Here is a 12,326-nt window from a genome sequence, read left to right as displayed (position 1 = left end):
AGCAACCCAGATGGAGATGGGGGCGCAGGGGCAGAGGAGGAGGGGCCAAGCTCTGTGTGGGACCCACACTGAGGTGGGGGGGGGCGGGTGCTGGGAAGTCTGGGTGGGCGACAGGAGAGGGAGGCAGAAAGCAGAAGGGATGAGGGAGGGAGGCCTGCCTTTGTGGCCTGTTGTAAGGGCTGGGGCTCATCTGTTACTGGGTTAATGTCTCGTGGGGCCAGGCAGTAAGACGGGGAAGGTTTGCGGTCAGTAGACTTGCATTCAGCTTCTAGTAGTCTTGTGGCTGAGTGAGTCTCTTTGTGTCCCCGAGCTGCTATTTCCTCATATTAAATGGAGAATAATTATAGTAAAGTGTGTGTGTGTGTGTTTTGGTAACCTTTTGCTTTTGATATGTCAGACCTACAGCAAAGTGGCAAGAATAATACAAGAAACTCATATTAATCTCTTTCCCCAGATTTGCCACTTGCTTACATTTTGAGCCATTTGTCTTGTCCTGCAGGCTCCTGTGTATGTTTTCCCCTGAAACACTGGAGCAATCTGGAGATCCATGCCCTTTCCCCTGCAAAGTTTCAGTGTGTTGAGATGAAAGTGTTAGTCACTCAGTCGTGTCCGACTCTTTGCCACCACATGGACTGTAGGCCACCAGGCTGCTCTGTCCATGGGATTCTCCAGGCAAGAATACTGGAGTGGGTTGTCATTTCCTCCTCCAGGGGGTCTTCCCGACCCAGGGATCCAACCCAGGTCTCCTGTGTCTCCTGTATTGCAGGTGGATTCTTTACCCACTGAGCCATCCCCAAATCACAGTTCGTGATTACCTTTGTTATTTTTCTTGAGGTTTGATGAACTGCATGTATCAGTGCATTCATTTCTCATCAATTTTGGGGAAATTTCAGCCATTATATCTTCAAATAATATTTCTCAACTTTTTCTGTTCCTTTCCTGGAACTCCACTTATACATATTTTGGACAGTTTGATATTATCACACAAATCATTGAGACACCGATCATGATGGGTTTTTTTAATGTATTTTTTATTTCTTCAGATTAGAGTATATGTTGACTTTATTATCTTCAATGGCTGTTCTTTCATCTTCAAGCTACTGTTAAACCTGTTTAATAAATTATTTCAGATATTATATCTTTCAATTCTTGATTTCTACTTGGTTCTTTATTATTATTTCTTTTCTCTTCTCTGTTTATTCCTTAGTACCATTCTTTCCTTTTAAATCCTTAAATATATTTATCATAACTGCTTCAAAGTTCCTGTCACTGATGCCAGGATCTGGCTCATCTAAGGGCTGGTTTCCAGTGATTGCATTTTCTCTCCACTGTGGACCTTTTCCCCTTATTTTGTCCAGAGCCTGGGATGTGTCATCTTCCTTCGGAGGGTTACTGGGATCTTGATGTTGTTGTGTCTGTGGGTATTTTTCAAATAAAAAATGTTCCCTCTCTGAAGGAAACAACAAGCTAGAATGATCAGAAATATAATCACAATTAAAATTTTTTCTTTGTTTTCCAGAATTCTGTCTGAATTAGTCAAAATTACTGAGTTCGTTTGTGTATGGGAAAGACCCGGAATACTTTAAAGTTCTGATTTTCGACTTTGCTTTCTCTACATTTTCCCAGTGCTCCTCTACCATAATTCCTTTTATTCTCATATTTTTATATACTTTTATGTACTCATAAAAAAAAAACACTCAGAGAAGCTGAGATAAATTTTATTTTTTTAACAGAAGAAACGAAAAGGGTGGGGTTACATTTTTATAAATATCTATAAATATAGAGCGAGAGGCAAAAATCTTCCAAATAAATAAATAAATATTGCCATGTGCTAAGGGACAAAAGACAGGGGCTCCCTCGGCTCTGCCAAAGAGAAAGCCCCAATGAACCAGTTTTCTGCCAAGGTCCTTTCCATGGAGTTCTCCAGTAGCTCTTATACAGTATAATAGTATCTACGATCGGGAATGAAGACTATAGAGGAAATAGTTGTCATGTACTGCTATATAGTGTCATACACAGTCTGAGTGTTTCGAAATAGAAACCGGTCCTTCAGCCTAAAACCATCAGAAGAGGACAGTGGATCAATTTCTAAGACTGGGTGCATGATGAGAAGGGGGGGTGGCAAGGAGGGTGGCGAGGTGACTGGGAGGAAGCTGCTATTCAGATCTGCCCTGTTTGCCCACATTCTCCTCTTCAGGTGCCCATTTAAACAGGTAGGAACGGGGCCCCCTGAGAACACCTAAGTCATCAGTTCCCTGCCTGGTGCTCCATCGTCTGTAAGTGAGAGTCGGTATTCCTCAGGGTGGCGCTGGGGCTTCTGGGACTGAAAACTGTCTTCGTTTGGTGCCCCCAGAACTTCCAAACGGAGCAAGACCCAGACACGCCAGCCTAGGAGAGTGTTAGCTAAGCCTCTGGCCACGGCTGCAGGGCAGGTAGGGTCATGATGAAGAGCCGACGGTGCTGGCTTGTCCTAACTCCTACACTGGGGTCCCCAGTCCTGGATTTATTTCCCCAGGATCCTCAATGCCACTTCGTGAAAGGGCACAATTGCCACAAAGACCCCAAACCCACAGCAGTGGTCTCAAGGCCCCTCCCTGCAACAGTTGTGTAGTTAGTATTGCCACTCAAGGGAAGCAGAGACTTAGCTAAACACCTCTTAGGAGAGTTTGAATTTTTTTCCACTTGGAAAAACAAATCCTAGCAAGGTAGATTCTCTGGAGCCAAGACTGGATCCCCTCCTCAGGCTCAATTCACTCAAGCCAGAGGCAGGGCCGCAGGGGTCACTCTGGGCCCCTGGCTTTGGCTGCAGAGAGGGAGAGAGCAGGGCAGGGGGACCACCCAGTAGGGAGGGGATGTTTCCACCTTGATCCCTTGCCTCCCGTCTCTGAGCAGTCATTCTGTCTAAGTTTTGACCAGCCTATGGCCAATCTTGTGGACAGGCTTCTCCAGGGATGCTTAAGGATGTTTGCGAGAAGGACCGCCCAGTCCATTTGTTAATGTCCTCCCAGGTCAGGTCAAGCAGGGTCCAGGCAGATGACACAAAGTAGGGGGTAGTGGAGAAGCTGCTGGCTTGGGCTCTCCCCTTCACCTCCGCGGACGAGGGGTGGAGGGGTTGGGGGATCAACTCCCTAAACCTTTGTTGCTTTAAAAAAAAATTTTTTTTTTGGCTCTCAAGGCATGTGGGGTCTCATTTCCTCCACCAGGGATCGAACCCATGTGTCCTGCCTTGGCATGACTGAATTTTAACCACTGGACCACCAGGGAAGTCTCTAAGCCTTTGTTCTTAACGACTGGGCTGATGGAGAGGACAGGAGAGGGAAGAGGAGGGTGGGCGGGGACCCCTACTCTCCCAGGGCTCGTGGAGAGGTGGGATGAGGAAGGTGAGGAGTTCCATCCCGAAGGCCTCAAAGGGCGATTTCCCCTGGGGCGGGGGGCGGGGGAGAGCGGTGCCGGACCTCCCGGGGAGGGAGCCGCCACCCCACCCCACCTCCCCTTCTGGGTGTGGCAGGGGAGCCGGTCCCCCCAGGAGACGATGTGGCTTTCCCAAGTCGGGCACCCTAGGGGAAGCCGGGGAAGGGCCGGCAGCGCTCGGCGCCCGCGGAGCCGGCGCGCACGTCCAGCCGGTGTCCGCGGAGCACCCCGAGCGGGTCGCTGGCGGCGGGGCCGGCGTCCTCGGCGCTGGGCAGCTCCTGGGAGCAGGCGGCGGGCATGGGCGTGGCGCGGGAGCGCGGCTTGAGCACGCTGAGCGGGTCCCCGCCGTCGTGCGCACTGCGCGTGTGGCGCCGGGGGCGCGCGGTGGCGGCGAAGTGCGGCAGCGGGATCTCGTTCCTGCGCGACAGGAACTGCGCGTATGGGGGCGGGTTGGTGCCCGGCAGGAAGGCGCGCTTGGCCCGGCCCAGGCTGACGAGGAAGCGGTGCTGCGGCGAGTGATACACGTCGTAGCCGTTCTCCAGCGTCCGCTGCCGGAACCGGCAGCTCTCCGGGCTGAAGTGATGCTGCAAGCGGGGCGGGGCGACTGGGGTGAGCCCGGAGCCTCCTGGGACTGGACGCGACCAGCCGCACCCCGGGGACCCCATCCCTCCCGCGCACTCTGCTAGGGCCGTGCCTTTAAAACCCCTTCGTGCCCTGCTGGGCAAAAGGGAGTTCTACTCATTTCGGCCCGCCTGAGGACTCACTGGCGGCATGTACCTGCCTGGAGCCCTGTTGGACAGAATTAGCTTTCTGGAGGGAGGCCGACTTCCTTGCGGCCTCGTCCTGCCCTTTCTCTGCCTTTTAAACCCTTTTTGGGCTCAGAGGCGACTTGGGTCAGCCTTCTCACCTGGACAGAGGTGGGTTGGGGTTTGTGGGGCCCCACATAAGTGAGGGTGCTCCCAGCGAAGACAGAACAGAGCGTGGGAATTCAGGAAATGAACTTCATCACCAGATGACCTAGGCAAGCGCTCACTCAGCCACTCACTGGGGCTGGGTTTTGCCCAGTGCCCGCTGGGATCTTTGCAGAGTATGACATTTAATCCTCAAAGTCCAGGAAAGAGTTAGGCACTCAGTCAAGTCTGACTCTTTGTGACCCCATGGATTGTAGCCTGCCAGTCTCCTCTGCCCAAGGAATTTTCCAGGCAAGAATACTAGACTGGGTAGCCTTTCCCTTCTCCAGGGGATCTTCCCAACACAGGGATCCAACCCAGGTCTCCCACATTGCAGTCAGATTCTTTACCAGCTGAGCCGCAAGGGAAGCCCAAGAATACTGGAGTAGATAGTCTATCCCTTCTCCAGCAGATCTTCCTGACCCAGGAATCTAACACCGGCCTCCTGCATCGCAGGCGGATTCTTTACTGACTGAGCCACCGGGGAAGCCCGAGTCCAGGAAGTCAGTATTTTAAAGATGAGGACTCTCTGTATGCCTGCATATGGTCAACAGGTATTTTCATGTCTATTTTTGTGTATTTGTTCAACAGATACTTATCTGCTCTGGGTCAGATTCTGTGGTGGGTGCTAGGACACAGCAAGCAAAACAGAAAGTAATGGCTGTCTTGGAATTTCTGATGGGAGGAGCTCCGGAGCTCCACCTTCCTGCTCCCGTTCTATGGCATGATGCTTGGAATGCACTGCTGCCCTGTAGTTGGGGACAGCCCTTGTTCTCCAGCACAGAAGACCAGCCATCACAGCTGGGACGGAGAGAATCCTTTACAGACCTTGAATTGGGGGAAGCCCACAGGGCATATGATCCACATCCCCGCCCTTGACTTCTTCCAGGTGAGGAAATTGAAGGTGACAGAAATAGGGGACTTGCCCAAGGTCACGGACATCTAGGAACAACATGATGAAGCCAGTGGCTTCTCACCCTTTCTTTCTAATGGACTTTACGGCATGAACGGATGTAACTTGAGGACCTGGGCTGCAGACAATGTGCTGTGCCATGTACAGAAATGGGGACCACGGTGGGCAGGTCAGACTAGAAGCTGAGAGCCCAGGTACCCTAGAGCTGGGCATCCAGGGTTCAGACCCCATCTGTATAAACCTGAGGATCTGATACTTAGATGGAAAAAAGTCCTCAGTGAAAACATCACCAAGATACACTGCAAGTGGAAATCTTTAAGCTGTAAGGTTCTACGTTTTGCCAGAGCTGTGCGATAACTATTTACAAATAATAACCCAGCACAAAAGGAAACTCACAGATCCAAAAATGTTGCCTGTGAAGTCCATGCAGAGGTACCGCCTGCTCATCACACCTGTTATCACCACGAAGCCCGCATCCTCCGATCTAATCATCAGGGCACCTGTGGAGAAAACTGTTCAGGTCCAAACCTGGCTTCGCATGTCATCCCCACCTCCAAGAAGCCTGCCTTGATTGATCTGAAGGGGGCAGGGTGATGACTTCACAGAACTCTCCTCACAGTTGTCCTTGTTCAGCCTCTTTCTTCTGACTCCCACTTCCCCACACCTCTCCCCTCCTCCGCCTTACCTCCTGTTTCTCCCCCTGCCTGTAGGGAGCACCCCGAGCTCTCAGTGTTCTTCTACCTGTGCCAACACGTTTCTCTCTCCCTGGACTCTGTTGTCCCCTTTGCTTGGCCCCTTCCCTGCATTGGAAGTGCAGAATCTTAACCATTGGACCACCAGGGAAGTCCTTGGTTCATACTGCTTAATGTTTGCCATGGTGGTCACATTCTCCCAAGTTTTGTAATTTTGAAATCTATGCCCAGATGTCTTTTAGGAATCCAGATTGTACTTGGAGCCTGATCCTCCACCGAGATAGCTGTGTGGAGTCGGCGATGCAGCAGTCAGCACCCTTTCTCTGTCAAAAACTGTGTTTGAGTGAATCTTCTCCTCTCCTTTCTGTATATCCAGGTCACTCATGCTCCAAGGCCAGGCTCATATGTCACCATTTTATGGAGACTTTTCTAATCTCCCTCATCTGCATGGACTGTTCTTTCTTCTCAGCCCCTCCAAACAATGCCTCACCTCTGTCCGAGCATGTACCTCATCACCTGTGTTAATAAGTTTACTCCTCTCTAGGGTGGAGAAGCAGGTGGTTTATCTGTCCATGTTGAATGGATGCAGGGAGTTACTTCTTGCTTCTTCATCACTATTCTTTTTCTTTTTCTCACTTGCTGGTGCCCCCCTCCCCCAGGGGCAGCCTCTCTCAAAACAGCCCTGAGGCTTCCCTGGTGGTCCAGTGGTTGAGAATTCACCTGCCAATGCAGGGGACACGGGTTCAATCCCTGGTTTGGGAGATTCCACATGCCGCGGGACAGCTAAGCCTGGGCACCACAACTACTGAAGCCTGCATGCTCTAGAGCCTCTATTCCTCAGCAAGAGACGCCACTGCAATGAGAAGCCCTTGCACTCACTGCAACTAGAGAAAGTCACACTCGGCAGTGAAGACCCAGCACAGCCAAAAATAACAAATGAATAACCCCCTAGCCCTGGACAAAAGTCTGACAGCTATTCATACTACTTACACCCTGAGTAAGTGACAACAGCTTTAAGTGTGACCCCCCACTCCCTTGCCCGGACCCATGGAGACTTGCAGTTTTAAGAAGTACCAGTGATTAGTTAAATAAAGTCTAAAGTTTCTGTTTTGTAGCAAGGGTAAAATTAGACCATAAAAGGTGTGATGTGAGTGATCAACTGAGCAAGACTTCCTCCCCAAATGCTGTTTAATTACCTGACATTTTCTACTAGGATTATTTTTTTAAGTCTCAGGGTCTCTTCCCTTTGCCGACCAGAGAATTGTTCCCCGCACGTCTCATTTGGCCTCAGAGTCCCTAGGGAGGTAATTCAGGCTGAGGTCTTCTAGAAAGGTAGCCTGGAGAGCTGTGAACGCCAGGCATGTGTGTCCAGTAAGTGGTGGCCCCTTGTGGGTGAGTTACACCCCAGATCTACCCACTGTGGGCTCCGTGCAGAGCCCTTCAAGGACAGTGGCAGGTAGTACTCAGACCCTAGGTGAGCTCAGAGCAGTCAGAATGATGACAGGCAGAGGCTGTGAGGCTGAGAGCGAGCCCAGAAAGAGGCCCAAGGGGAGTGGTCATTGGTTTCCAAGTGTGGCTAAGGATTGGCCTTGACAGAAGCTTCTGAAAGTGGGATGGGTTATGGGAGGTGCAGAGGATATGAAATTCTCCATAGTGGGTCTGTCGGGGTGTCTCAGATCTACAGTTACTGTCGAGGGAAGACCTGAAACATAAGGAACAAGAAGCTGTTTCTAGCCTGATAATTTTTTAGTCTAGCTGGAAAAAAAAAATTACACTTCATAACTGGTTTTGAGAGGTTGTACTCTGAGTACTTGACATATTTTAAGTTCTCAAAACAGCTACTATGGGATTTCCCTAGTGGTCCAGCGATTAAGACCCTAAGTTTCCATGGCAGGGAGGCTCAGGTTCAATCCCTGGTTAGAGAACTAAGATCCCACACGCCTTGGGCACTAAAAATAAAGAAATAAAAAATAATTTTTAAAAACCCCAGCTGCTATGTTATTAATGTCACTACTATTAATGTTGAAAGTAGCAACCTCCCAATTTAAATGATGAGGAACCTATGGCAATATTCAAACTCTGGTCCATGACCCTGACATCCTCCGCCCATGGCCCAGGAGCTCATCTCCAACTGAGGTCACGACAAGCCTCAGAAGATGCGATCAGGTGCCAAAATCCAGGCCATCGCTATGAGGCTTCCAGGTCGTGGTACCCTGGAGGGACCAGGGGAGAGGTTCTGAGCCAGCAACCCAGAACACAGACACTAAGATTCCGTTCCCTGTTATGCCTCTTACTAATGTTGTACCCTCAGCAAGTCATAGCTTTCGTCTTACAGCTGTGCTGCCTGCTCCCCAGGGCTGCGGCAGGGTCAAAAGGGATGATGCTGTAAAAGTCCTTGAAAACGTTTAGCAGATGGAAGGGTCCATGGATGGTGGCTGGCCTGCCCTTGACGACAAGCCATCACTCGGGCCGTCGCTGGCGGATGCCTGTATCCCTCTGGGCGGTGTGTGTGGCGTCCAGGGCCACTGCGGACAGAAGGCAGCCTGCAGAGGGACAGGGAGCCGCTGCTGTGAGGGTGCGCAGGCTCGAACCAAATCCACGGAAGCCGATGCAAAAGTCCAGCAAAGGCAAGAGCCGCTTTCCCTCCCTAGTGCAGGGGCCCAAGGCAGGTCTGCACAGACGCCCGGGCAGAATTTGGCAGAAAGAAGACATCAACCAACCCCTGGCTGCTGGGGCTGCATCTGTTGGAGCCTGGCAGGTGTGAAGGACATTTCCTTTTATGATGCCATGTCTGTGTACCTGACCCCAGAAGAAGTGTGGGACCCGGTCCAGGTGTTCTTTAGGTCACTTACCATATGTGACCACAAGCCAGTTATCTGTGTTCTTGAATCTCTGTTTTCTCATTTGGAGCACAGTCATTTACTCCATTTGATCGACTTCAGGATGTAAGGAAATAATATTTTTATCCACTATAAACACACTTTCTAAATACCAGTGATTGTTACTATGACCATTTTGCCTCAACCTCTGCGGTAAAAGTAGAAAATTTTCTGCCCTATTCTCATCTCATGGCCAGTAAGTGATAAATAAGATGATGGGTGTAAACAGCTTTGTGTTGTGTGTTAGTTGCTCAGTCGTGTCCGACTCTTTGCGACCCCATGGAGTGTAGACCGCCAGGCTTCTCTGTCCATGGGATTCTCCAGGCAAGAATACAGGAGTGGGTTGCCATTTCCTTCTCCAAAACAGCTTTGAAGTCCCCAAAAGAAAGATATTATTTTGAAAGATTAAAAAGCCCAAGGATGGTTCAGCTTCAAGTAAAGAAAGTGACACTGGGGAAGGTGAAGGAAGTAAAAAGTTTAGGATCTAGAGAGAAGTATTAACTGGGAGTAGTAAGCATCTTGTTGCTACTCTTGTCACAAAGTGGGGCTCATGGGGTTCAAGAGGGTGACCTTGTTTACAGTAGGGAGGAGACACAGGCTTCAGAGAGGTTCCCTGTTATCAGCTATGAGTCCTGAAGGTCTAGCATCCTGTAGGCAGATAAATTTAATGATGATCAACAAACCAAAGATGGGCTGAACACTCAAATGATTAATCAAAATAAAATTCCTCACTTATAAAAGTTAAAAAAAAGAATTTAGTAAAGCACATTAATCAAGTGAACTGCATTTTACTGGAAATGCATAATTAATTAGGAGGCAAAACACACCCCACATCTTTCCATCAATGTAAAACCATCATTGGTTTTACAAAAATTCCAGCATTGTTTTGCGTTCATTGGGGAGGTCATTACAGATTTCTTCTTCAGCCTGTTACTTGCCCCCTAGTTACTTGTATCAGCGTTTTGGGTAACTTTTTATCTTAGTCTACCTATCTCTCTCTCTCTCATCTATTTCTTTATCTATATGTATATAATCCTTATGATAACTGATCTGAATAATATAAAAGGTTATACAAACTAGGAGAAGTGTCTCCCTTCCACCCCTGACTCTGTCCCTTCCCAGGTTTCTTAATTGCCAGAGACACAGGCTTAGTTAGGGTCTATATATGACAAAACAAAAGCACATTTCTGTAAAAAAAAAAAAATCTGAAATCAGTTCATTTCACTTTGCTTCCTCTCAGTCATTTTCATTCATTCCAACTAGCGCTCTGTGCCTTTTTGGGGCCTGAGGTCGGTGGCTGCAAGAGGAAAGTTTCTCTGATTCATTCAGCAAACTCAGTAGTCGAAGCCCCACCCCCTTCTGGCACCACTCACAGCCCTCCCCCCATCCCCACCAGGATGCATCTTTGGGGGCTTCCTTTCATCAAAGGAAGATAAGTTTTAGAAGCAGTCTCTAACTGTCTGCAGCCCTTTCCATCTAGGGGAATCACAGTAATGTACCGTAATCTACTATCCTGCATTCAAAATCATCTCTCATCTTGAAGGGAGGGTGACCCTCCACGAGAGGTGCAAAACCATGTTTCCTAACAGTCGCTTCACAGAGGGAAGACATGAAGGGTTGGAAGCCTGGAGGTTCTTGAAGGGCTGGGTCTTCTTTTGAAGTCACCTTAGCTTTGGGGAATGTCGGACACATTGCAGATGCTGCTAAGTATCCATTGAATAAAACACGTGCTCTGTTGGCGGCAACAACTGTATCCTAATTTAGTTCAGGTTTTTGTCATGTGGCTTGAACTTGGCTTCCAAGATGTTGACATCTGAATCCTACCATATTCCCCTGAGTTCTGGAAACCATTTGGTATTTGGGAGACCTTCTTCCTATCTCCTGTCACCATCTGCTGAAAATTTGAGGAGGTCTGAACTCTCGGCTTTGCATGTTCATCTGTCTTGCTACCACGGCAAGGCCATTGCAAAATTACTGAATCATTCCGTGCAGCAATAAAGGACAAGTCATTCCTACAATACATTTTTTAAAATTAAACAGAGATTGTGATTACTCTTTCACTCCTCTGATTGAATTTTCAGTCAGTTGGCATTTTTCTGTATCCTTAGAGCAATTTTTACTAGTTCTCTTAAAAGAGAAGACCATGTCTTTTAAAATATCCATCCTCTTCCCACCCTGTTTTCCCTTCTGGGGACATCTGAAGCACAGCTAGTTGGCTGACTATTGTAGACTGTGGTCCAATTTTCCACAAACATGATCTTTAAAAACATTCTGATGATCTTACGTTTTCAGTGTGTTCCCAAGCAGCTCAATTTGCTACTAGGTAGACCTTTCAGCTCCACAGAGAAGACTTACTGGCTCATAGCATCCTGGGTACCACTGAAGCCCTCAGTAAGGTTGTTGGATAGATGAGTGCATGGATGGGTGTGTGGATTCACTGGGTCAGACTCATCAAGACAGTGAATGCTGTCTAGTCTAGTCTTTGATACATTTTTCCTGAGAACTTTTACAATGCCAGAATACTAGAAGCCCCGATTTGGAAAGAGCCCCTGGATTCATCTATCCCAAGCCTTGGTCTGGCACAAGAATCCTCTTTACAACCTCCAAGGCTAACCCAATCCAAAGTTCATGAGCATAACTCAGTGTCTACTGACTGGTCTGGCTTCTCTTCCTCCCAGCCTCCTTGTCTATCATTTGTACATTTTTATGACTCTTTGGACAGGGCAAAGGGGAAGAGGTTGCTTTTTGTGGGAAGACAGATTTTAGTTAAGATGGAAATTATTCCTGTTGGGAGAAACCAATAAACACTAATTGGGGAGGTGACAGAATATTCTCCTGAGGTCTAAACACACACAGGTGTATGCGCGCGCACACACACACACACACACACACACACTTTCTGGACAAGGATCTAGGAGGCTGCATTAGCCCTCTGGTCCAGCTAAGACCTCCCCATGTCCCTGCAGGTGGATGCTCAGAGCAGTCTCCCTTCCTTCCCAGCGTGGATGGAGCCCCCACTTACTGTAGATGGTCTGCTGCGGGGAGCCGTCCACATGGCCATCCCCATGGATCTGCAGGTGGTAGCTGTTCCTGGCTGTGGCCGTGTACAGGTGGGTGAGGCCGCCCCAGCTGGAGCCCAGCAGTGGGGAGCTGTTGGGATAGGCTTGGACTGCACAGCTCAGGGTGCAGACCCAGAGCCCCAGGCAGGCCCCCAGCATCGCGGATCCCTGAATGACCGGGTGCTGAGTCTGAAACCCGACCCTGCCTCCCTGACTCTGCCGGCCTCTTGCTACTCTTCCTTGCTGGTTTCTGGCCCAAGGCTTCTCAGCTGCATTCCCTCCTTTTTTCCCCTCGTACTTTTAAAGGGTAGCAGTGTGACATCAAACAGGAAAAACTCCGCCGTCCACATCCTCTGTGTTGTAATCACATTTGAAGAGAATACAGGGATCTCTGAGGCTCACGGAAGGCACGTCGGTTCCAG

The 12,326-nt window shown here is 49.1% G+C and overlaps 1 protein-coding gene and 1 long non-coding RNA gene across 2 annotated transcripts; one reads left to right on the top strand and one right to left on the bottom strand.

Annotated features, from left to right (window-relative positions):
- Positions 1-1,702: 1,702 nt before the first annotated feature.
- On the bottom strand, positions 1,703-12,063 carry FGF23 (fibroblast growth factor 23). The gene is made up of 3 exons (XM_081483523.1): positions 11,868-12,063; positions 5,671-5,774; positions 1,703-3,995 (listed from the first exon to the last, which is right to left on the bottom strand). The coding sequence occupies exons 1-3, from the start codon at positions 12,061-12,063 to the stop codon at positions 3,558-3,560; spliced, it is 738 nt and encodes a 245-aa protein (XP_081339649.1). The 3' UTR covers positions 1,703-3,557.
- On the top strand, positions 4,018-7,953 carry LOC145503618 (uncharacterized). The gene is made up of 2 exons (XR_014051595.1): positions 4,018-4,328; positions 4,953-7,953. It is a non-coding gene; the product is annotated as an uncharacterized LOC145503618 (long non-coding RNA).
- Positions 12,064-12,326: the final 263 nt, after the last annotated feature.

The sequence above is a fragment of the Giraffa tippelskirchi genome, chromosome 4, assembly GCF_054371585.1.
Source record: "Giraffa tippelskirchi isolate mGirTip1 chromosome 4, T2T-mGirTip1v1.2.pri, whole genome shotgun sequence".
Taxonomy (NCBI): Eukaryota; Metazoa; Chordata; class Mammalia; order Artiodactyla; family Giraffidae; genus Giraffa; species Giraffa tippelskirchi.
Note: the sequence above shows the minus strand (reverse complement) of the source record. Positions and strands in the feature narration are given on the sequence as shown.

Coding starts and splice junctions, on each gene's coding strand:
- FGF23 (XM_081483523.1), bottom strand. CDS start 12,063: ATGCTGGGGGCCTGCCTGGGGCTCTGGGTCTGCACCCTGAGCTGTGCA. Junction 5,775..11,867: donor CCCGCAGCAGACCATCTACA/GTAAGTGGGGGC, acceptor TTTTCTCCACAG/GTGCCCTGATGATTAGATCG. Junction 3,996..5,670: donor CAGGCAACATTTTTGGATCT/GTGAGTTTCCTT, acceptor CCCCGCTTGCAG/CATCACTTCAGCCCGGAGAG.